Below are 25,955 nucleotides of genomic sequence, written 5' to 3' on the forward strand. Positions count from 1 at the left end.
TCTGGGGCACTGAGAATTTTCTGTTTATTGACTTGGTGGGAGCAACCAGAGTAGTTTGGTTTCTAAACAGCATATTTATTTTTTTGTACTTTTTAAAATACATGTTATAACTGACAACAAAGAATTAAATGTAGAAGAAGTTATAAAACAATATATATATTACAATCTCACATATGTGTATATATTACATAAATGGGATGTGTAATATATAAATTTTGCATGTTGATATAATATATAAATTTATGTTTATGTATATAAATATGTGTGTTTGGGGCTGCTAAAGCGTGTGTGTGTGTGTGTGTGTGTGTGTTTCATATACGTAGAAAAAGATCTGGAAGAGTATTCACCGAACTACTGGGGGCAACCTTGAGAGGTATAACAGGGGTGGAGAAGTAGAAAGGAAGGAACTTCTATTTCATGCTTCACTGTTGTTAAATTTTTAAAGTAATCATCAGTGTTATTTGGTTTTGTTTTTTTTTTTTTAATCAGACTTAACAGAAAGATGTGGCTTCTGTCTCTGCCCATAAATATAAAAGGACTCCCTCTGCCATGCTTTATATCACTTGGCACAGCACCTTCTTTTTTTTTTTTTTTTTTTTTTTTAAAACACATGTATCTTGTTCCTTTGCAAGACTTAAAGGGAACAAGACAATGTTGTGTTTATCTTTATATTTCTTGTACCTTAAAAAGAGAGAAAGGCTGTAGGCATCCAGTGGATACAACATTTCCTTAGAGGCTGTTTTGAATGTTATTTTGTACCTGGCACAGCAGTGGGCATAAAGTTGGCACCGTGAGTACAGGTTGATTTGACTTTAACTGACACTTTGTGGAACCTGTAGGCAAATGTGGAGTCCACCTTGCAGTGCCCCTCTTGATCTCAGAAAGCAGGGAAATGAAAATACTCTCTGAAAATTAATCAAAGAAATGAACATCTAAGAGATTAAAGCCAAGAGCGCCATTGTGATCTTAAGAGATATAAAGACTCCTTGGACAGTAAAATTTGACTATACCCTAATTGAGGGTATTGACATCTTAAAACTGCCCAAACATATAAAATCTTCATCAGATGAGCATTTTCTCTGTCTCTCAAACAGAGAAAAAGAAAACCGATCAATTTAATTGTGGTGATACCCAGCAAAGCACCTTCTGAGCAGTGGCACCTGCCAGGCTGAGGCAAGCATCCAGCCTGCCTGGCAGGTGGGTAACCCTCTTGTAGAGAGCTGCAGAGCCTTATGCCATTTGGTGCTGGAATCCTGTGTAATTAACTCCACTTGCTCTGCTTCCATGCCCACCACGCTTCCCTGCGGTAAATTTTCCTTCCCAAGGAGATAATTCACTATCAGGCTGATGGACATTCAGTACACCTGATTCTTCTGTTGTTCACTGTAAATAATAAAGTCGCCTTCTTCTTCTTTTTTTTTTTAATACATCTGTGTCTTGTGAGTTTTGTTAGCATGAGTCTGCATTCCTGGGTCCAATCCATGAGATCGGGTGTCAGAGTCTGTGAGGCCCCTCAAGGTAAATACTACCTTGAGGGCATCTGTGGGAGCAGACTGCTGGATGTCCCAGGTGATGCGTATCCATGTCGCCATGCCTCATGCTTCCTTCCCATTCCACACTTCACAAGAATAATTCTTCCCAGAAGTAGTGTATTAAGAACATCTTCATAATGTGCACATTTCACTTGGCACCAAATTAAATGATCTCAGCGAGAGTAGACCCTTTTCTTCTGGGTTTGGCAGATTTCACCCCTGTACGGAGGGGTGGAATGTATGCTGTAGACGCCTCCTCATGAGCATCTCTGACAACTCATTTCCAGTTCTGGCTTCACTCTGGCTCTCATCTCCTTGTCAACATTGATCCTGGCATCATTCTCAAGTCACACTTCCTAACCTGGGTCTCTCTTGCAGCAGCGAAACCTAAAGAAGATAGAAGACACAATGAGGTCGACAAGATTAAGGATAAGGATTCAAGTAGAGCAGGCAATGGACGAGGTTATAGAATTTTTTTCTTCCGTTCTCATCTTTCTCTCTTTCCTCAGAACAGTCCCAGTAGCATTTGAAAAGGTTTCAGATCCCACACACTGCTCTGGAAACAATACAGCCCAGTTCTCAGTGACATGTTCAGCTCATCTATGAATATAACGGAACTTAGACCAGATTTCAATAAATCATTAACCGCAATTTCTTGCTAAGAAGGATATCAGGGCAAAGCCCGTTACAACTCTGAAGTGAGTCCCGGAGGTTTGTTTTTTTGTTTGTTTTTTTAAGTGAATATGGCATCAAATAATACACTGTCGGGTGGGACTTTACTAAATTATAATTTTTCCCCTTTCTTCTCCACTTCCCCTTTCACCCCGGCTTCCAGCCAGAATAACCGATCACTAAGTTTCCCCATAAATGTATCAGGAATTTACCCAGAGCAGTCCTCACTTGTCACTATTATTTAAAGTAATACATTTTTGTGAGTAGATTAAAACCTCACAAAAAGTCCAGATAGAATAGTTGAATATAGAATCTTAAAGGGATGTTTTACAAACTTGGTTTTGAGAAACTATTTTTGTAGCATTCACAATTTTGTCCATTTACACAACTGGAGTTCTGCAGCAGAATTAGGCACTAGTGGATTAATAGTATGTATAATAAATTCATGAGGCTCCCATCTGTGTGCATCACGAGAGCTGTTCTTGTGTGTTGTTAAGTGATCCCGGGGCTGAATTGCTAGACAGGTAGTGCGGACCATTCCTGATTACCTAGATGCTAATTAACCGGTCAAGAGAATTCGCCAGGCCTTTGGACCCAATTCACCAAACGGGCTTTCATTTCCTTTGGATGAAAGATGCTGCTAATGAGGACAGGGTCCAGTTTCCATCTGTTGTAAGTGAGGTTTGTTTCACACCTAGAGACATCTTAGATGTAAGATCAGTAACCACCCTGCGGACTCTGCAGTGGTGGAAGTTAGGCCAGCTGGCATTGAAACACAAAGTAATCAAGCCTGTCACCACTCCGAACCACCTGTCCTACCTTTGTGGATTAGTAACATCTCAGACCGAGGTTAACATTTTCTAAAGCAAACCAGGCAGTATGCTGATATGAAAACTTACCAAAAAAAGAAAGAGCATGTTCCCTTTCTTTATTAAATGTTTAATTAATTCAGGGGAGGATGCGCATGGTCAGCATTTATTAAGAAAAAAGGAAACCCTAGAACTTTCAAAACTGCCTGTGTTTTTCAGAACTTACATACATTTTAGCATTTGACCAAAGTGCCTGATACGTTGTCAAGATTCCTGCAATTCGGGAAGTACGTAAACTGTACTATGAGTGGAGGCGTAGAGTGAGCCAGGGAAAGAGGGTCACCTGAGATGTGATGAGGGTTTGACCTCCCCCTCTTCCTGCGCCTCCCTTGTCATAAGCCTCGCCCACTGCCTTCCTCTTCCTTTTGTCTTGCCTTTTGTTGAAGGTCAGAGTCTAGATAGGGAAGTCACCGGCCAGAACTGAAAAGACCAACTTCCCTGAAGTTGAGCAGCATCATGGCAAGCTGAAGTTTTCAGTTTTCAAAATTATACGGATCTCTTCAGACTTTGATACCCTTTGCATGGAAACCACCCTTTCACACACTGCATGAGGACCCCGTGTAAAATTGTCACGGAGACAGAAGTTCCTTTTTTCTCTCTGTTCTGCCTCAGTTCTTTGGTGGCATCTGTTTTTCTTCAGGGATTGCAGCCCTCGACTCTCTGACCTTGTCCCTTTTCAGTAAAAGGTTTACCTTAAGGCTGGGTAGCGTTAGGGGAATCCCTGTGTGTATATGTGTGTTGTATGTATGTATCTACATTTTGGTTTTGCTAGTTTGTAATACACTTCAGAATAGTCCTTTCTAATCAAGCATTTATTAAATTTTTAGGATTATTGACTGTTTAGACAGTCTAAAAATTACCCTCAACAAATGTATATACACATAAAATGTTGGGTACAAGTCTGTGATGTTCATGCACTGTTAATGCCTGTTTACGGATCTCCACTGATTCAGCACCCCTCTCCAATGATAGAATTCCAAAGTTGTCTGCTTGCATGGTCACTTGTGGTATATGAAAATGTATTCATTCACCAGATGCCCATCAAATGCCTACTCTCTGCCGGGAACCATGCAGGGCACTGAAATACAGTGTAAAGGACAGTGGCCCACCCATCAAAATTTCCACCGTAATTGACGAGGTAGACAAGAAACAGACAATTACAACACAGAATTGATGCAGTTGTAGGGGAAATATAGACTGTTTGGGGGAGCACATCAGACAAGTGTTTAATTCAGCTTTGGTACCTCAAGAAGTTCTCCTTACAATGACCCTGGAGTTATTCTCCCAAGTAGTAGGAATGCTATGTACAAAGTCAAGGGCATTAGACACTTGTGGGTCATGTTGAGAAATTCAGATTTGATTTTAAAAGGACTTAGTGGAGGGATGATAAGAACTGACCTGTGAGGAAGATAAGAGACTGTGGCGTGGAAAATGGGTTGGGACAAGCAGGACGGGAGGCTGGCAGACTCAGCAGTAAACGAAGCAGACAGTAATAGTGATTTTAACTAAAGTGCTGACTATGGATGAAAAGAAGGGGATGAGTGGGAAGAAAATGAATTGGAAACCATAGGACTTAGCGATTGATTGAATTCATTGCTTCAACAAATACTTGTTGTGCTATGTATTAGGCACTCTTTGTTGTTGTTGTTGTTGTTGTTGTTGTTGTTGTTATTTTTTTTGCTGGCCACTCCTGAGCCCTTTGTTGTGAGAATTCATGATTCCCTATTTAGCTCAGGTTGTGGGGAATGTGTGAAGTTTAATAGATAAGCTCAGGTTACCATCTCGAACCAGAAGTCTATCTGGCGCATCCTGATGAATGGTAGCAAACTAGATGAGGCACCATTTCCGTCCTCATGTCCAGCGGCAATGACGTGCAGGCTTCTGGAGTGGACAGCTCAGCAGATGATGGTGCTGGTCACCAGAGATGGAACAGATGTGTCTCAAGTTCTGGGCAGGAGAAGTATTTCTTCAAGCTATAAATGCCGCTCCTGAGATTTCATGATATCCCTGTAGCTGAGAGTCAACATGCTTAATGACATGTTGCTGATGGGAGAAAGTTTCTACATAAACAGTATTCAGGGTGGGGCTTGAGAATCACTGATAGAGACGATAGTTGGAGCCAGGAGGAGTATGTAGACGGAGAGGAGAGGAGGGCTGAGGGTTGGACCAGGCAAAGCCATGGAGAAAGAAAAGGAATCTGATGAGAAAGCCAAAGAGTATAAAGAACATGATGCCTGTTCCAAGGTGGAGCCTGGGGAACAGAAGGGAGGAATGGCAGTGTGGCAGCAACAGTCAGCTTCAGGATGGTTGTGGGTAGGCTTCTGGTTCAAGAGGGTAGCCTGAGCTTACATGTTAAACTTCACGCTTTCAGACTCCACTTTGGCTGAAGGGAATCGTGAATCTTCACATCAAAGGGCTCAGAGGTGGCTGGCAAAAAATAATGAAGATATTTTATGCTATATGAATTCTATCTCAGTACAGCAGCTATTAACAAAAAGAATAATGATGAAAAATCCTCTTTTAAATGTATTCTGACATAATTGTTATACTTAAAAAAGGAATAAACTGTAAGCATCCCGATGTGTGGGGATGGGATAGGGTGGGGTGAAGGAGAAGATGTCCACAAAAGGAGAATAAATTTGTACCCAGTCACCTACCAACTTTGTGTGAGGAAACCAATGGCGCATCACATTAGACATTAGCGGGAGAGTGCCGTTATTCCAATTCAACAGCCAGCTGGTGCGTCATTGCTTTCATTGAAAGGGCACAAAAAGATCATCTTCGACATTGAACGACTTGCAAAACATCCCACTTGTGTACTTGTCCTGAAAAACAAACCAAAATGCAAAGACGTGCTAGAGCCAAGCAAGTAATTAGAATAAATTAAACTCAATGAAGGGAAGAATCGTAATAGAATTTTTCTTAAGTGGTATGGAATTAACTATGAATAACAGTTATCCATTAAGTAGTAAGCCATCATTATGCTAACGATAAAGGATCCCTCAAAAAATGAATGTAGCAGACTAATAATAACAGGGACCTACGATTATAAAAATGCTTCGACAGTTTGGCAGGCAGAAGGAAGATGTAGGAGTGCGAAGAGACTCCATGCTATCTTACTATTGGCTTCTGTAAAGAAATAAGAAATGAGAGAAATGAAAAAAGCTGTGAGTGAAGCAGGGCTAGCATAGAAATGGGATGGAAAGTGTCTTGATTGGCCAAGAGTTGGGGGAGACCTTTTAATATGGCTAAGGGACTGGGAGAGTGGTAAGGAGAAAACAATTTGCAGGCATTAAAAAGCAGAGTGTAGTTTAAATTGAAACTGAACATATTCATTACTGCGCAATATAACTACCCTACTCTGTTAAAGACAAGTATTCAAATTGATTTTTTTTTAAATCCAACCATAATGTGATCCAGAGTCACAGGTTTAAAAAAAAAAAGGTATATAACCACAGATGCAGAGGGAATTTTTTTAAAAAACAATATTTGAAAAGAATAATATTTTTAACCCTATGACCATAAATTCAATCTGTAAAATGAATGACCAAAAATCAGTTCTTCAAAAATTGACTCTAAATGGCTAAAATGGGCAAAAATCAGACTAAAAGAAAGGTTCCTCCTCAAAAATGCAAATTCTAGACCTATTTGTCAGTCATTTCTGTCAGATCTGAAAAGAACAGGTATTTCCTGTGCTTTCTAATGCTACTTCAAAGCACAGAAAAATATGGAAAACTTCCCTGTTTGTTTTATGAAACTAGAATGGCTATGACCAAATTCTGTGTTTTGTTTTGGTTTTTTTTTTTTTTCTTTCTTTTTTCTCCAGAATTACGAACACTGTCACTTAAAACCAAGTGTTTGAAGTCTTCGGTCTGATACTAGCAAATGAAAACCACCAGCTCACTGAAAGAAATAGTAACAGTGATCAGTTCAGATTTGTTTCGATAATGTAGCATTTGCTTGTCCTTAGAAATCAGTAAGGTGGTAATCACACTGAGGGGTCAAAAGAGGAGAGCCTTGGGGCGCCTGAATGGTTCAGTCCGTTGAGCATGTGACTCTTGATTTTGGCTCACATCATGATCTCAGGGTCGTTAGAGTGAGCCCCACCTGGGGGTGGAGCCTGCTTCAGATTCTCTGTCTCTCTCCCTCTGCCCTTCTCCCCTGTTTGCACGCTCTCTTTCTCCCTAAAAACAAAAATAATAATAATTAATAAAATTAAAACGGGATGAAAGCCTTTTGTCTTCCTCTCATCCAAGCAGTACTCTGGTGATCCAACGATGAACCCAAGTAACCAGCTCCCTTTCTTTGTGAAACTTAGTTCCAGTAGGAGAACAACAATAAATAGACAACTGTTGTAATAAGCACACGTAAGATTTGGCTGTGTGATTGATTTCAAGTCAGTGGGGGAAAGTTGGCTTACCCACGAAAAATCTTTGGAACCATTGGCTAATGTTTCAATAACCCTGTTTTAAATCCCAAGTTTATACTTTACATTAAAATACATTCCAGATGAATTGAAGAGTTTAATGTTAAAAATTGAAACCAAACTGTGGAAAGAAATAAACAGTGATTATTTATGCCACGTTATGTCCTGTTAGACCTTTTTAGTCATGTCAGAAGTAAAAGTGCTTAGGAAGACTTATAACCTGAAGGATAATGTTGCATTGCTTCTGAGACAGTAAGGGCAAAAACAGCTACTTTAAACTCGCCAACATTCAACGAAGCATAACATGTTTGCAAGCTTTATTTGGAGGTTTTTAATCTGAAAAGAACCGAAATATCCAGGGGGTAAACGCAACATCATTACTTGATCCGTAAGTCCAGCTGTACCAATAAGACTAACTTTCTCAAGGGCTTGGTACTTGCCAGGCATTGTTCTGATGCTTTACATGTATTACCTCACGTAGTACTCAAAAGAGTCATTTGAAGTAGTTACATATAGTACTTTACATATTTTCCAGGTAAAGCTCAGAGGCACAGAAAGGTCTCAAGCTTGCCCTAGGGCGCCCAGCTAATCACTGGAAGAGCCGGGATTCAAACCCAATCTGGTGCCAGAGTTTGCTTTCCTAATATCCCTTAAGCTGTACCAAACATGTCTCTTAATTGTCTGACTTACTAAAGTTCTCAAAAAACAGATTTCTGATGATGAATCCAGGTAGGGGAAAAATTTAATCTGTCTGAAGAGTAAATTTGGGTGAGAGCTTCCCAGTTTGCAGCTAAAGATCCTCTGGGAGCCTTTGAGGGATCCTTTTGTCACCTACATCCAATCTTTGCCAGAAGATCTCTGGCGAGTGTTTGGAATTCAAGTTTCAGTTGCCAAACTAACTTCCAGAAAAATCACTCTGAAGAATTTTTGTGTAAAAGATTTCCCCCTGTTTACCCCAAAACAAAGGAGTGGACTTTGAACGTCACTCCTTTCATCAAAATACATTTGCAAGGCTGTTTTTTGTTTTGTTTTGTTTTGTTTTGTTTCCATTTGTGACTATGAAAGCAAGAGCAGTGTGCTTAGCATGGCCCACATTTAGTTCTCTTTTCCATGCCACTGAGGCTGGGAGGCAGAAGATTCCAGCAAGCAAGAACAGTCAAGGCTTACATTCTTTTTAAGCAAATGTTTCCCCCCAGATCTGCCATTATTTTAATATTTTAAGCTTAGGATTTGTAAGCTTATTTAAGGGTGGCATGGACTTTAAAAGCATTGCAAAACGCTTTTATAGGTTTGCTTATCGGTATGGAAGTGTTAAGGTGTTCACAAGATGTTTTTCAAAAACAGCTTGCCTTTCTGTATCCTCCCAGATTTTTCTAGCCCTGTTACTTTTCTGAAAAGGCCTGAAATGCTGTTGCCATCTCATGATACCAGTGAATTTCAGTGTAGCCTTCTATTTTTCAAAGTATGTTTAGTGTATCTCTATTAATAAGAAATGTGGAAATGCTTGTAGCGTAAAAAGTCAGTGATTTCCTTATTGTAATAAGTGTAAACACTTACTAATGAAAAGTAACCCACTTTTACTTTTTTCACTCGTATTCTCTCAAAGTCAGGTTTGTCTGAAGTTGTTATAGCTATAATTTCTTATAATTCTCATTTATTTTTGTCAGGTCTCTTCCAGCCATTTATTAGTTTTCATATTTTAAATTTATCTGAATCCTGATCTTTAAATGAGATTTACGCTCACAGCTGATAATAATGTTGATGATCACATTAATGTTAGCATACATACATAGCCTAAATGTCTATATATATTACAATAAAACAGCATGTGCAACATCTCATTTTTATAAAATAGGATAAATGTATGATAAGCCATCTGGAAAAGAAGCTAAAAGGAAATATACACAACTATTGATGGTGGGATTACCAGTGATTTAAATATTTATTTGTATGTATATCAAAGTTTTGATAGCAAAAATGTGTTATTTCCATAATTTAAAAGTGCAAATAATTAACAGTGGAGTAAGATAGCTACAGGACAGAATAGACAAATGTCAATAGGTATCTTATTCACCAGCCATACCCTTAGAAAGTGTGATGGGGGGGGAAGGACAAAATAAATAAGCAAATAATATTATCCTCATTAGTAACATAATACATAAAATGCCCAGAAATGAATTTAAGAAACATGTACATCTTTTCAAAAAGAAAATAAATCTTTCTGAGGTACTTGACACAGTGGAGAATTCCATTATGGGCTCCAGCGGGAAGACCACAATTTTTAAATGGGAGAGGCTTGAATGTGTTTAAATGCCCATGCAAAGAGAAGAAAATTCAATTTTTCACACGATGGAAAGAATGATAGTTCTTTAAGAAGAATCGGTAACATTTGGTGCCTGCGTAGATGTGGAGCTCAAGGAAGTACTAAGGGACAGTGATTCCAAATTCCCAACTTAAGCTCTTGGACAAAAAAGGATCTCACTAATAACAGCAATAAAAGAACCATTTATTGAGAACCTGTTTGTATTAGACACTATAACAGTTATTTTCATAAATTAGCTGATTACAGCTTCACCATCTGAAAGTTATTCTTATTAACCCCACTTTTTAAATAAAGTGGGGTTTTATTCACTTTCCACTTTAATCTGTTCTAGGAGATTTTTCAATTTCTCAGATGTTATACTGGGCAAGGGTAGCTGCATAAACATTGGGTAGGTAGTGCAGATTATGTTATAAATATACCTTTTAGTTTGTCTTATAAAAGCAGCATTCCGTCCGACTTATCTTTATTATGGAATTGACAAATTAATGTGCCCCTTCCTCCAGATTGCTTAAAATGAAGTCAGATAGGCAGTCTAATTTACAAGGTAATTGCATGTAGGAAATTACATTTCCTAAATGTTCTGCCACACAAGAAGAATTCCAAGAAAAAAAAGTTCATTCTTTTGGGGAAAACTCATTTTACTTTCTTCATAAAATGCTATGATGTATTCAGTTAATTGACAAATCCCACCAATTTTTTTTTTTTTTAAATAGATTATCTAGTGTTTTGGAAGCTCCTCAGAAAGCCTAGAAGAGATTGAATATTTTCAGGTCTGTTTAAGTGTGTGCTTCTAAAGCTATAATGAGGTGTCTGTCTGAATTCAGCAAACTAATTTATTATTAGTTTTTTATTTAGTCAAGATTTACTTTTGGAATTAGGCTTGCAGTCTGATCCTCACTGATGTCACATTATTTCATTTCCTTTGACTTTAATAATTACATTTAATGATTCAAAGTCAGATACCTCTGTTGTTTGTGTGATTCAGTCATGTTTAAAGATGTCTAATAACTGAATAACTGAGGTCTTATGCATTCTTTCATATTCTGTTTAATGGCTAGATGCATGTCAATGCGTAGTATTTGAGTCATCACTGTGCCACAAAATATATTACCAAGACATACAGTGCATCATCAAGTAATCAAATTACAACTATAGCTGTAAACAGGACCCAATTTGCAAAAGTAAATAGTGTTCCCTTTAAAAGAAAGAAAATTTAACAATACTCATCATGCAGGTTCTTGGGTTTAATTAGCTCTGGCGTGCTAAAAGAAAACAAAAAAGCTGAGCAAGTAAATAGGATGCACTTCCCATATGTCACAAATTCTGAATCATTGCTATTTTTTTGTATAACTGACCCACAAAGATTCTTTGCTCTGTTTTTTTCTCTGTGTGCCTCAAGTTTTGAGTTTGTTTTTGTGTTTTGTTTGGCAAAATGAAGGACTATAATTTGATTAGCTCATAAAGCCCTCCCATTCTTAAACTACTATAAGACTTTAAGTCTCATTTCCTTTGGGCCTTCATCCTTTTGCTTAATTGATGGGGCCGACTTGTCTGGAATAGAATCTCCGTGGTGCAAATGACTGACTGCGACTGTGAAGTTCTGTGTAGGCAGTTTGGTCCAGGAATGAACCCATTCGCTGAGCAGGTCCATGCCACGTCTGTGACTCCATGACTCACGCAGTCCAGTAGGGGAATGTGATGCTTTTAAAACATGGCTCCCAAAGCTCTTGGCCACTCCTCCCATCGGTTGATGGGGCTGTGCCCTCTCCCCTTGAATCTGCACTCTGTGCCTGCCCAACAGGAGACGGTGGCAGAAGGTTTGTTCAGTTTCTGGGCCGAGGCCTTAAGCAACTATCAGCTTCCACTTCCTGTCTCTTGAGACACTCACTCTTGGAACTTTGCTACCACGCTGTGAAGAAGCCTAAACTGCCCTGTGGAAAGACCTTGGCAGAGAGGAACTAGCAGCCAGCACCTGCTCGTCAGCACAGTGAGTGAGTCATCTTGGAAGTAGATTTTCCAGCCCTGGGAGAGCTGCACCAGCGGACACTGTGTGGAGCAGAGACAAGCCATGCGCACGGAGCCCTGCCCAAATTGCAGATTCCTGAACAGAAATAAGCGACTGTTGTGTCAGGTCCCCAGGTTTTGTTGGTGGAGCAAGGTGGTCGTCACACAAACAAGCAATTTTGAAGCAGCATAGTGTTACAACGGCAGCAGTATGTACGGGGCATCCCCAGAACACCGCCGAGAGACGGGTAATCCTTCTGCATTAAGGAAGACTTCCTCAATGAGAGCACAAGTGAATGGAATCCTGAGGAAGAGTTAGCCAGGTGGGGGGCTGGGGGGGACGGAGGGTGAGGTGCTCTGGGCAGAAGGGACAACCGTGTGATCAGAAGCAGAGGCGCGAAGTGGCGTGATGGACATGAGGAATTAGGGGCCCTTAGGGGTTCCTGGAGCATAACGTCGGAGATGGGAAGCACCGATTGATGTAGCCCGAGAGATTAGCAGAGTCTGAGTCCTGGAGGTCCTTGTACGCTAAGTGAAGGCATATCGTGTTCAGTCAGTCTGGTGGTGGTGGTATTGCCTCAGGTAGTGTTGGAGGGAGCCATCTGGTCACATTGGTGTTTTAGATGGATCCTTCTGTGGAACTGTAGGCCAAGTGGACTTTGAGGGTACGAACCCTTCCTAGGGTTAGGCGACCACTGCAGTGGTTCAGGCAAGGACAATGACACTGCGTTAACAGTGCAGTGATGGGGAGGAGCGAAAGAAAACACATTCAAAAAATATTTAGGGGGTTCAGAAAGAAAGTATGAGGTAAGAAGATAATGTTTAGTAACTAACTGGGGGAGAAAGGACAAAGTGAAGGAAGACTTTCCGGTTTCTAAGTTGGGTGACCGGCTGGATGCAGGTGCCACTAGAAGGGGGCAACGGAAAATTTAAAGCAAAGTCAAAAACTAGAGGAGATTTAAGCTACAAATAAAGATTTGGGACAGATACTGTCATAGAGTTGACAGTTGGAATTATTGTTGAATGAGCTCACTCAGGAGAAGAATGAGAAAGAGAATGGAAGATAAAACCCTGAGAGCAGTACCCTGACATTTAAAAGGTGGTCAAAGGCACGGGGTGGGTGGGGGGGGTGCTTGGGTGGCTCAGTCGGTCGAGTGTCCAGCTCAGGTCACGATCTCGTGGTTTGTGAGTTCGAGCCCCACGTCGGGCTCTGCACCGACAATGTGGAGCCTGCTTGGGATTCTGTCTCCCTCTCCCTCTCTCTCTCTGCCTCTCTCTCAAAATAAATAAATATTACAAATAATAAATAAATAAATAAAAGGTGGTCAAAGGAGCTCATAAAAGATTTGGAAAAGAACGATACGAGAAGTTCCAGGAGAACGGAGGAGTTGTCACAGTAACCAGATAAGTCGTTTCAGATAGGCAGTAAATCTTTTGTGTCAAATGTAAGCAACCAGTCCAGTAAGCTCTAGGGATAGATGAGAACGCATTTCTGACTTTCGCCAGGCTGAATAAATGGGTGAGTGAATGGGAAGTTGGAAAGTAGACGCCGGTCATGTAGCCAAGGGAATAGAGACCAACTGGAGAAGAACACAGGGCATGAGGAGGTGTGGTAGTGATGGTGGTGGCTTGGGGGCGGCGGGATGGAAAATGTAAATGCTTTTATGAGCCGAGGAATTGAGGCTAGTGAAAGGAAGTGGTTGGAGAGAGAAGAGTAAGAAGATGTGATTCATGCAGTAACATCTGCCTGGAGACAGAAGGGCATAGGATCGAGGGCAGTCCTTTGAGATTGGAGGAATACAGGAAGGGTGGGTATAGATGGATGTAACTTTATAGGAGGAGGACGGGAAACTGAAGATCAGAGTTGATGGACTTTATTTTTCTCTGTGAAATAGACAAGTTTGTGCACCAAGAGAAGGGAGCAAAGCGGGATTAATAGCTGCATGGAAGAGAGGGACTTGTTTTAGAGTAACGTTTTAAAGAAGTGCAAGCAAGGACTGGCTAGCAGTAGGCGAGCGGGATGGCAGGAGACCCTGAAGGCCCCCACGATGTTGGAAATGATAGTTTTGTACCAGCAACCGTCTGCATGGTTGATTTTATCCAAGGGAATGCCCTCATCTCCAACCCACTCCTCCCCCCCCCTTAACTGGCCCCTTTGGCTGCAGAAGTGGGGAAAATGTGCAGTCTCGACCATGATCTTCAGTTTCCACAGAGAAGGAAGCAGAGCCTCCAGGAAGAACGGCGTTTTGTTTACAGCAGGGCGATAGAGCACTCTGGGTAAAGCTGGGGAATGATTTGCTTTGTTTTTGTTTGTTTTTGTTTTTTTTTTTTAATAATGACATCAGGATTCCCAAAGGCAAAGTAGAAAAGATCTGGAAAGGAATCAAGAATGAGAAAAGCCACAGATGAGAAAATGCCAAAGAGTAAGACGTTGGGGTAAAGGAGAGAGGTTGGGGGCATGGGGTGGTAATGGGACTTCCTTTTATTCGGTGGCCAGAGGTGACACACGGAAGGGAATTATTTGGAAGAGAATACCTGACGTATCTTTTGTGCAAGGCATTGTGGGGATACGCCTGACCAATGGCCCCCAGCGGCTTCTGGCTTTCTCACAGAGCTTTGTAAAGAGGAAGTGAGAGTCCTGCACCAGTCGGGACGGATTCCTGATGTTCAGAGCAACGATGTGGACCCTGGTTGAGTTGGGGGCTCCCTCTGGGCAAGGGCAGCCACTGGCCTTGCAGCGGGGTACCAAGGACCTTGTTTGGGTCTCCCCAGAATCATAGAACAGCCATATTTTCATCCCTTGTTGCTCTCCTCCTCCCACAAATTTAACAGTGATAATCCTCATGAAAATAGGGCTTATCTTAATGCAAGCTTTATAGTTTATAAATTGATGCTTTCGGGGCGCCTGGGTGGCGCAGTCGGTTAAGCGTCCGACTTCATCCAGGTCACGATCTCGCGGTCCGTGAGTTCGAGCCCCGCGTCGGGCTCTGGGCTGACGGCTCGGAGCCTGGAGCCTGTTTCCGGTTCTGTGTCTCCCTCTCTCTCTGCCCCTCCCCCGTTCATGCTCTGTCTCTCTCTGTCCCAAAAATAAAATAAAAATAAAACGTTGAAAATAAATTGATGCTGTCAACAACCCTGAGAGAAGGACAGGGTAGATAATGTTAGTGAATCTCTGGGGTTAAGGTCATACTGCTAGTAAGCGGCTGAAATAAAAATAGAAATCAGATCTTGTAACTTTTCACTTTTTTCAGCTACGCCACACTGTAGTCTGGGAGCCGAAGCTAAACGGGGCTCATCTAAACCAACCTCCCCTTTTACAGATGAAGCAGCTGAGGCAGCAGCCTGGTAAAGTGGAAAGAACCCAGATACCGCAGGTTGGGTGTTCTGGGAAGCCGATTCTGAGTTGGAGGTTGAGATGCAGAAGTTTGCTAGGGAGTGATCTTGGGATCAACACCTGGGGAAGGGAAGGGAAGGGAGGAGGATTGGGCAGAGAGAGAAGTCAAGCTGATGATACAATCTCAGCAGAAGCGTCAGCAGACCCTGCAGGGAGTTCTGAAGGTGGATGACCCTTCAGAGCTGTTCCTGACTTGGGAAAATAAAGCCAGGCCCTTATACCTCTTTGAGCAGCCATCAGATGCCAGTCAACTCTCGGAAGGGGCATGGTCTTGCGTAAGGTGACTGTGTGTGTGTGTGTGTGTGTGTGTGTTTGATGTTTGTTTATTTTGAGAGAGCGCGCTAGCAGGGGAGGGACAGAGGGCAAAGGAGAGAATCCCAAGCAGGCCCCACACCTTCAGCACAGAGCCAGTTGTGGGGCTCGACCCCACAACCTGTGAGATATGACCTGAGCCGAAATCAAGAGTCGGATGCTCAACCAACTGAGCCACCCAGACATCCCAAGGAACTCTCTTTTAACTAAAGTGGTCTCCAAAGGGGGCTGGGAGCAGAGGACTTGCCGGCCACAGCCCTCCGGCTGTTTTCATTCCTGAGGAGCATCTGGAAGGCGCCTCACAACGTCCACCATGGTGGACTCAGGTTGTCTAGACATGGGCTCAAATCCTGGCCCCGCCACCTCCTAGCCACTCAGTGGCTAGTCACTAGTAAGCTAGTTATGTTAGGCAGGTTCTGGGTGAGGATTCTTTAAGCCTCAGGATCCTCTACTTTCAAATAGGAAGAATGAAGTGAGAACTAAGCCTTGGCTTCCTTACTTGTGAAATAGAAAGAATACTTGTACCATCCTTAGGGGAAGGGGAAGAGGATCTGGTGAGATCATATCCCAGAGTACCCATCGCTTTTAGAAAATTCATTGTTCTCTCTGTCAAAATAAAAAAACATTAAAAATTTTTTTGAAAGGGGTGCCTGGGTGGTTCAGTCAGTTGAGCATCTGACTTCGGCTCAGGTCATGATCTCTCAGCTTGTGGGTTCGAGTCCCGCATCGGGCTGTGTGCTGACAGCTTAGAACCTGGAGCCTGCTTTGGATTCTGTGTCTCCCTCTCTCTCTGCTTTTCTCTCTCTCTCTCTCTCTCTCTCTCTCTCTCTCTCTCTCTCTCTCAAAATAAACGTTTTTTAAAAATTAAAAAAAAAGAAATGCGTTATTACTATACTATATATAAAGTATCTAGTTCAGTGCCAGATACATAATATTTACCATGAAAGTTGCTCAATAAATAATTCATTAAAAATGTTCCAGAACGTGTCAGTGACTTTCCGGAGGCCAATGTCAGTGTCAAGGCCAGAGCTAGAATGCATCCTACAACACTACTCTCAGTTTGGGGTTTCAAGTCAAGGAACATGGAAGGAGATTTCTCTGTGGAAGTCGGAGTGGGGTGGAAGGGAGTGGGCCCCTGAATGTGATTTTGAGAGAGTCTGATTCCTCAGGCTAAGTCAGTGGTGTCAGCCCAGTGTGAAAATGCATGTTTCAGAATAGAACCAGGAGGGTTAAAATCAAAGATGAAGTCATCTGAGTAGCAGGACTCCATCAAAACAGCACTGTAGCAAAAAGATGATTACAGTTTGGGACAGGTTGCTTTGATGCACTGGGCTAAGTGTATATTGTATGTATATGACTGCACATGTATATAACATACGACTGCACTTGTGTGCATCCCACCCGTTCTGCCTGCTTCCCTCAGCAGATTTGGATTGGAGTCCTTTTGGTTCCTTCACATGTTCGGTAATGAACCAGGGATAATTCACTCTCTGGGCTTGAATTTCCTTTCCAAAATGAGGATTTAGATCTAGGTGAGCCCCTTTATCTACTGTCATGGTTTAAATGTTTATTTCCCAATATACCCTACAGCACAGATATTTTAAGACAAAACATGGCCACCGCATCCCACAGGTGAATGATCCTGTGTGTGTGCAGAGGAGCACCATGTGTTGAACGGAGCCTACAGAGAAAAGCATGCAATAGCCCTGGTAAAGAAACCCCTGGTACTTAACATTTCAGTAACGAAGGGGAGAAAAATCACTGTTTTGTGAATCAACCAAAGTACTCCGTAGTTATCACAGAATTCCTGTCCTTACCTGCAGTTTTCTGTGGACTTACCTAGTTTGTTGTGTAACATTTATGTGGACACTTTTGGGCTGGATGGTGTGCAAGAGCGAGTTTATGCAGGCTGAACCCCAGCTTCATTCATCTAGGGAGAGAGTGCGAAGGTGGTCAAGTTCGGAAGGTTGGAAATGCTAGACTTTTTTTCTTTTCTACCAGAAAACGGCACTTGATATTCACGTGTAGTCTGGATCCAGTATCATAGGCTTTTACTGTTTATGGAAACATCGGGGTTTTTTTGCTTTTTTAATTTAGCTTCTGTCCTCTGCTCTTACTGTTCTTATGCATTTGGGCTTGTGACTTGAGTAGCTTTTGAGAAATAGCAGCTAAAGCTGTCATTGGAGGTTCATCACACATGAGGTCTTTTGATACAGCTCTTTTATTAGTATCTTCAATTCTGGGAATTTAATCGGTACTTACTCTTTAAATTTCTTCTTGCCTGAGCCATTATATGTTTTCTCAGAACAAATATTTGGTCCTTATGATTTTGTAAGCATGGGGTTTAAAGATTAGCTTTGAAAATAGGTCAGGGAAATTCACCTACTTAGCTTTACAGCCAGTCAGGTAAGGCAACTTATAAAAGCAACTCAGAAGCTTTTGAAAACCATTTGTGAAATCAGTCTTTTGTAATTCTGTGAAAGCTGCTATCTGTATACCTCAAGTACGAATCAGACCTTCCTTCAGTTTTGCCGGCCCCTCATGCATCTGTTTGTTATTATTCATCCATTCATTGTTCATGTATTAATTCACCGAATACTGCTGTAGACACGGGGGTAACAGAGGTATATATGGAAGCCCGTATTTGTGCCTGTTCTTTGCCAGGCGCTTTGAAACTTGAGCAGTCAATGCTTATAACAGCTGCACAGGCTGGTTGTGATGGTGTGAATGCTACAGTGGGGGTCCAAGTGCTTTCTTAAACTCCCTGGTAATCTGTGGGACTTTAGGTGAGACCGATTCTGTGACTGTTTCCTCATCACTGAAATCATCTTGCTCACCCTCTTTACTTCATAGCTTTGATGTGATAGTGAAATAGTGATGAGATGAAATAAGATAGTAATAATAAAGTAATGAAATGAAATAGTGATTTTGAGAGAGATTTGAAAATTATCAGGCATTGAGTAAAGATGTGATAATCTCGTGACTGTGATAGTGGTTTGGACCATTTTCTTGCCGCTTTGGACAGGATTAAGGATGAGTACGTTTTTATTGTTCTCCTGAACCAGATCAGTATGTAGATGATGGACAGCCTTAAACCATTTCTTCCACATGTACTACTACCTTATCTCCCATCCATGGGGCATAGAGTTTCTAGAGATGTCACTGTGGGAGTGATGCCTATAGCTGGTAAAACATGTTTGCAAGTATTACACTACATGAAATCAACAAGTATTGGTTAAGTGCTCAGACTAAGTGGGCAGAGAGAGGCATAAGGGATAAGATGGCATCTGTCTTCAAAGTGGCCAAATATAAATCATTACCTTAATTGCAGCTTCCTAAGGACTTGCACAGAGGTGTCCAGTTGGCCCTATAATGTTTCCAGGGGCCCTGTCTCTTAGACATCCCTTGTATCCCTTTTGGATCATGGAAGAGATCATCTTGTGAGGAAACTAAAAAATTACTTCTAGCTTCACGTTTGATACACTGCTAAGTGTTAGGTCTACCGCACTGATGCTCTGGGATGAGACGAGAGGTGAAAGCTTCCCTAGAGCAAACCCAGTTTTGGACTAACTCAAGAATTGCTCTGAAATATCAGTCCTACATTACAGAGAGATTATTGGGTTACACTCACCGCTATTTCCCATTGCCTAGAACAGTGCCTAATGACAGACTCACTAAAAATGTTTTGAATAAATAGAAGCCTCAGCCTGCCGTATAGAGCTCTTCTGATACTCTGATAATCCCAGATGGCTTTTTTATATATATAAAAAAAATGTTTATTTTTGAGAGAGAGAGAGAGAGAGAGAGAGAGAGAGAGAGAGAGAGAGAGCATGAGCAGGGGAGGAGCAGAGAGAGAGAGAGAGGAGGACAGAGGAACCGAAGCAGGCTCTGTGCTGACAGTACAGAGCCCATCGTGGGGCTTGATCCCATGAACTGTGAGATCATGACCTGAGCCAAAGTCAGACACTTAATTTACTGAGGTACCCAGGTGCCCCCAGATGGCCTCTTGAAGATAGAAGCTATACTTTATCCATCTCCAGATTTCCAGTGTGTGGCACATAACTGGGTGTTCTAGGTGTTTGTCAGATGAACACATGGACCAGAATAACCAGGACTGTGACGGATGCCCCACAGGAGTGCCTGATCTCTCTCCAGAGAAGCCCTAAAAGACAGAGAAGGACTTGCTCCCAGGAAGTCTGAGGCATGGTCCAAAGTGGCCCGCAACAAATGGGAAGCTTCACTGAAGTTTCTTGTCTTCGTTTCGGTTTTTCCTAAGCTTTTTGATTTGTTTTATCTTATTATAGTATAGTTCACCCACAGTGTCACGTTAGTCCCAGATATACAGCAGTGATTGAGCAGCTCTGCACTATGCTGTATGCTCATCTCAGGTGTAGGCGCCATCTGTCCCCATGCAGCGCTGTTACACTGCCACTGACCGTGTTCCCTGTGCTGTACCTTTTATCCTCGTGACTTATGCATTTGGTAGCTGGAAGCCCAGATCGCCCCTCCCCCCCACCCACCGCCCCTTCACCCATTTTGTCCGCTCCCTTCCCCTCTGGCAACCACCAATTTGTTCTGTATTTATGAGTCTGTTTCAGCTTTTTCGTTTGTTTCATTTTGTGTTTTAGAGTCCATATGCAAATAAAATCATACGGTGTTTGTCCTTGTCTGACTTACCTCACTCAGGATAATATGCTCTAGGCATCCATGTGGTCACAAATGGCAAGATCGCATTCTTTTTTATTGCTGAGTAACACTCCGTTGGGTATATGTACACCGTGTCTTCTTTATCAGTTCATCTATCAGTGGACACGTGGGCTTCTTCAGTATCTTGGTTATTGTAAATCATGCTGGGGGAGAGGCAGAGAGGGAGACCCAGAATCCGAAGCAGGCTCCAGGCTCCGAGCTGTCAGCCCAGAGCCCGATGCGGGGCTCAAAGCCCACGCCTAACCGACTGAGCCACCCAGGCGCCTCACACCTATCTTTTCAAATTAGTGTTTTTGTTTTCTTTGGGCAGATACCCACTAGTGGAGTAACTGGATCCTGGGGTATCTCTGTTTTTAATTTCTTGAGGAGCCTCCATACTCTCTTCCACCATGGCTGCACCAGTTTGCATTCCCACCAACAGTGCATGAGGGTTCCTTTTTCACCACATCCTCACCAACACATACCGGTTCTGATGGGTTTAAGGCAGTATCTCATGGTTTTGATTTGCATTTCCCTCATGATTAGTGATGTTGAGCATCTTTTCTGTTTTAAATGTTTAGTTATCTGTTCATTTTGAGAGACAGAGGGCACAAGCAGGGGAGGGACAGAGAAAGAGGGAGAGACAGAGAATCCCAAGCAGCCTCTGCGCTGTCAGCGTGGAGCCCAGCACGGGGCTCGAGCTCCCGAACCGTGACATCATGACCTGAGCTGAAATCCAGCGTTGAGTCCCACGCTTAACTGATGGAGCCACCCAGGCTCCCCCAACATCTTTTCATGTGTCTCTTGGCCTGGAGTTTCTGTTCTAATCTCTACTGTTTTGTTTTAGATTTTCTACTCTATTCATGTCCCTTTCAAAAAATAATTCTCCTTGGGGCGCCTGGGTGGCACAGTCGGTTAAGCGTCCGACTTCAGCCAGGTCACGATCTCACGGTCTGTGAGTTCGAGCCCCGCGTCAGGCTCTGGGCTGATGGCTCAGAGCCTGGAGCCTGTTTCCGATTCTGTGTCTCCCTCTCTCTCTGCCCCTCCCCTGTTCATGCTCTGTCTCTCTCTGTCTCAAAAATAAATAAACGTTGAAAAAAAAAAATAATAATAATTCTCCGAAGAATGGATACAATCAGTATTCCAAGAAGCTACCTCGGGTATACCCGCTGCTGAGTCCTCTCTGTGTCTGTTACACGCAGTGGCACCTACCTGCCCATGAGGCCTGGCACAGGATGGGGCAGGCTCTTCTTTGAAGCCACTTGAGAAACACGGAAGAGACCGAAAGGCCCAGAGAGCACTGGCACAGGAGAGGAGAGGGGAGCGGGACAGCTGGCCACAGTTACCTCCTGGGAGTTTTATTGGGCCATCTTTCTGCCTCATGACTCCATTCTTCCTAAAGTAATAATAATATTTTTTAAATGTCCCCACCTCTTCCAGTCCCTTGCCCCATGCAAGTATCTCCTTTACTCTTTGCAGCAACCCTGAGAAAGTGATGATTCAGTGTTTTCAGTGTTCCTGTTGCACAGATGAGAAATCGCAGACCAGCAGCAGGGCTAGAGCTGGGGAGAAGTGAGTGAGGCACTTGCCTGGGGCGCAGAGTTTAAGAGGCTGCCAAAAAGTCAATAGGCAAGATAAATAACATTTTGTATGCAGTCTTTAAAAAATTAAGATTCGCAGGATCTGACAGGGCCAGGATTAAGGTGAGTCGTGCGGTTAAGTACAGGATTGGGTTCTGTCCTAACATAAAATTTTACTTTGTTCATCATGCATTTCTTTTGGGCATTCATTTTGATGGCTCCAATATCACGTTAAAATAGGACTTGTTCTGATTAGTGAGTTTCTGTGTACTCTCTTCACTTTGGCCCCCAGGCCGCTGCCTCCCTCACCTCCCCCAGGATGCAGCCCGCCTCACAGATAGATGCCCTTGATCATACGCCTGTCCATAGCAGAGCCTACTTTGGGAGCAAGGCTTCTGGCCTCTTTCTGTCACACCACACAGCTACCTAAAATACCTAATCTTCTTTGCCTCTGAGCCTCTGTTGGTCTTTTGTTGTCGTCGTTTATTTTTTCTTCTGCTTTTAAACCCTGTTATGTGAGTCTCTTTATTACCCCCTCATGGTCTTTCCGCATATTTTTTTCTGTAAGTATGTAATTATGTACCCTCTATGGTTTTAAGTTATTTGACTTCTAAACATTTCTGGATGAATCTTCTCTCAGGAACACACTATGAAATCCCTGCCTTGCTTAGAACTAGATTCTGTGACTCAGATTAAGAACGTATGAGTATAGCTAATTCTACGTGAGCTGAGGGAGAGAAGGTTTTTTTTTTTTTTTTAAACCCTCAAATTATAGAATGATTTAGTGATTAGAATAACAACAAGGATGGGGCGCCTGGGTGGCACAGTCGGTTAGGCGTCCGACTTCAGCCAGGTCACGATCTCGCGGTCCGTGGGTTTGAGCCCCGCGTCGGGCTCTGGGCTGACGGCTCAGAGCCTGGAGCCTGTTTCCGATTCTGTGTCTCCCTCTCTCTCTGCCCCTCCCCCGTTCATGCTCTGTCTCTCTCTGTCCCAAAAATAATAAATAAACGTTGAAAAAAAAATTTTTTTAAAAGAATAACAACAAGGAATTCAGCAGCATGTCCCTGAAATCAAAATTCCTACCGACTTTGCTCTTTAGTGAGTTTCTCGGATAATGAAAACAGTCCATGGTAATGAGCAAACAGCACTGTCCGTGTTCACCTTCTATGGCGGGAGGGCGCATGGGACTACAGGGAGGTATAAATGATCTCTTTCTCTGAAGATCATGTTCTTCTAAAGTACTTATCAATTGGTCCTGCTATATTGTCGGGAAGCACAGATCATTTTCCTTATACATGCCTTACTTCTGAATACTTTACAAGCATCCTTGAGAATTTCAGGTCTGGTATACCTGTTGGTGGAGGGGTCGGGGTGGGGTTGGTGGTGAACAAGAAAAGAAAGTACTGGAAGTTTTGAGATTAGAAATAGAAGGGACAGGCACCTGGGTGGTTCCATCAGTTTTCTCTCTCTCTCTCTGTCTCTCAAAATAAATAAATACATTTTTAAAAAAGAAATAGAAGGGAAAATAAAAGACAGCAGTGGTAGAGTTTGGGGGTTTTGTTTGTTTGTTTTTTGCAACTAAGTCTTAGCAGAGATGAAGGGAGTTGAGGGCAAGGAAACAGACCTTAGAATTATTTATGCTGCAGTGTCTGTTGAGAAGGAGGAGGAGTGATGTTAGCAGTTACCGTGGCCCTGAGAATTTCACCGGATAAGAACTCTGCTTTATAAACAAAGGCCATGAACATTTGGTTTGAGGACCAGACAGAACATCTGTTCTCTTTATTGCTTTCCTTTAGTGAGCACAAACATGTCTGTAGGCTTCCATCCATGTGGTATTTTTATGGGAGATTGTGAGAAGTGAGACTACAGGGTCAGGACCAAATTGCTGAGGGAGCTGAATGCTGTGCTAGGAAGTGGATATCTTACAGGTGATACTAAAACTACGGGAGACTTTTGGTATAAACAAAAGTCTATGCCAAAAAAAGGTTTATATATGCAAACGGTTTAATCTGGTGGCATGATGAAGGAAAGAGAAGAAACTGGAGACAGGGACGATACTAGTTTGTGTGTTAAAGCAGTAAGTATTTTGAACACTGTTTTTAGTTAGCTAAATTCAAAAGGTAGACTGCAAGCCATGTGTCAGAGGCCATTGGCATTCGTCACCAGCATATAGACTGGTTGTTGGAAGGAAGGAGAGGGGCAGGTGGGTGGCTCAGTCAGTCGCACGTCAGACTTCAGCTCAGGTCATAATCTCGTGGTTCTGAGTTTGAGCCCCAAGTCGGGCTCGCTGCCGTCTGCCTGTCGGCACAGAGCCCCCTTCAGATCCTCTGTGCCCCTCTCCCTCCCCTCCCCTCCCCTGCTTGTGCTCTCCCCAAAATAAATAAATATTTAAAAAAACAAAAAGAAAGGAGGGGGGACCCCCAGGTTGTATCATGAATGCCCTAGAGAATGGCGAATCTTTACCCACAAATGCAGAAGGAACTGTTTGCGAGTGAAGGAAAAGATGGTGTGTTCCATTTCACACATGTTTTCTTTGAAGCAGTGATGTGATGAGCAATTAAAATATCCTTTAGGTGGTTGGAGGTGCAGCCCTGGGACTGGGAGAAAGAAGAAGGCTGAAAGTAATTATTTAGAAGTCGCACACTCCAATATAGTGTTGAAGTTTTAGCAGACGCAACACAGAGGGCTGAGATGGACACACACATCCATTGGCTAGAAAGAGAAGGGAACTCGAGGCTGAACGGTCTGTGATGGAGGACTGCTGGATCCCAGAGGAGCAGCAGAGCCAAGGGAGGGAATGGTTTCAGGAGGGCTGGTGTTGCCCCGCAGTGCTGGAGCTTGGAGACCAAAACTAATGAGTAATCGCAGGAACAGACTTGGGCTTAGAAAACAAAAATCGAAATCCAAGAAGAGGGAGAGTGTCAGGAAGTTAGAAGCTAAAATCAGAGGTGATTCTGTTGGAAGACCATTGTGTGAACTTCAAATGAAGTTTAATCCTTAGACTGCCATCGATAGGTGACATTTAAATCTCTTGTGTTTTATCAATCTCAAAGACTCATCTTTTTTTAAAAATATTTCAGTATATAGTCCAATTCTTTTTTGTAAAAAAAAAAATGTTTATTTATTTTTGACAGAGAGAGAGACAGAGCATGGGCGGGGGAGGGTCAGAGAGAGAGGGAGACACAGAATCCAAAGCAGGCTCCAGGCTCCCAGCTGTCAGCACAGAGCCCGACGCGGGGCTCGAACTCACAGACCGCGAGATCATACCTGAGCCGAAGTCAGATGCTCAACCGACTGAGCCACCCAGGCGCCCCAACAGAGACTTATCTTTTTAATCAGCAGATATTTGGGGAGAGGTCTTTTGTATTCGCACCGAATATGAGCTTCTTAACGGCTGCTTTTGCTCATTCCCCAGAATAGATGAAGATAAATTTGGCTCTTTTACTTTGAGTAAGAGAAGCCGGTTTAAACATGTGGCCGACTTGGTTTTATGTGTCTAGTAGCATTCCAGAGCAAGGAAGTAAAATACTGATTTTCTTTCATTTTTTTCTCTTCAATCTGTGGCGCAAACAAAACCATCCCATCCTAAAACGGCCTTCCTCTGTATTCCACTTACTGCTTGATTAATTTCTTTCCTGTCCCTTGACATAACTTTGGAAGAGGAGGGTTTTTTTTTTTAATAGTAGGAGTTCTGATAGATGTGAACATTCCGTGATCACAGCTTTCTACAAAATCATTAACGCTCTTGTTTTATGCTTTGTGTTTGCTTCTTGGCAGTAGTTCATGGAATCGGACTGAATGAAAAGCTTGCAGGCAAACTTGAATTGTGTAGCTCCGTATTACAAAGGACAACTTAATTCACTGAGTCGTCATAACAAGACATCCTGAATCAGTTACTGTCATCACCTGCAGTTAAAAATAATCGGTCAAGAGCCTTTTACCAAGCTGAGGGCACAGCAGAGTTAACCAGTGTACCTGGTTAACCTGTGCACTGGAAGCTTTTGCTCATGCACTCCGTCATTCATTTAACATTTATCGAGCACATACACACTTCGTGCCAGGCTGAAGTAAAGGCCAGTCACTGACCTTGGGGTTCTTCAGAACCAGCATCTGGTACAAAGCACACAAATTTTAATACCGTGTAGTAGTAGATGTTA

At 42.6% G+C, this 25,955-nt stretch overlaps 1 protein-coding gene and 1 long non-coding RNA gene across 4 annotated transcripts in view; one reads left to right on the plus strand and one right to left on the minus strand.

Moving 5' to 3' along the window:
- NSMCE2 (NSE2 SUMO ligase component of SMC5/6 complex) overlaps positions 1-25,955 on the plus strand; it is a 217,077-nt gene that overhangs the window by 105,671 nt on the left and 85,451 nt on the right. Inside the window, exon 5 of one of the 2 annotated variants that reach the window (XM_040494407.1) lies at positions 1,911-1,994. The exons of the other annotated variant lie outside the window; for it this stretch is intronic. Within the exon in view, the coding sequence (XP_040350341.1) occupies positions 1,911-1,994 (84 nt within the window). The remainder of the gene's footprint in view (positions 1-1,910; positions 1,995-25,955) is intronic. 2 annotated transcript variants of the gene reach the window in all.
- On the minus strand, positions 5,791-24,949 carry LOC121042965 (uncharacterized). 2 transcript variants are annotated; one of them, XR_005796564.1, is made up of 4 exons: positions 24,262-24,949; positions 20,210-20,382; positions 17,372-17,462; positions 5,791-5,898 (listed from the first exon to the last, which is right to left on the minus strand). It is a non-coding gene; the product is annotated as an uncharacterized LOC121042965 (long non-coding RNA). The 2 variants fall into 2 exon arrangements; XR_005796563.1 differs by lacking the exon at positions 5,791-5,898 and having other exon boundaries at positions 16,358-17,462.

Source organism: Herpailurus yagouaroundi, unplaced genomic scaffold (assembly GCF_014898765.1).
Source record: "Herpailurus yagouaroundi ecotype Mexico unplaced genomic scaffold, PumYag 186, whole genome shotgun sequence".
Lineage (NCBI taxonomy): Eukaryota > Metazoa > Chordata > Mammalia > Carnivora > Felidae > Herpailurus > Herpailurus yagouaroundi.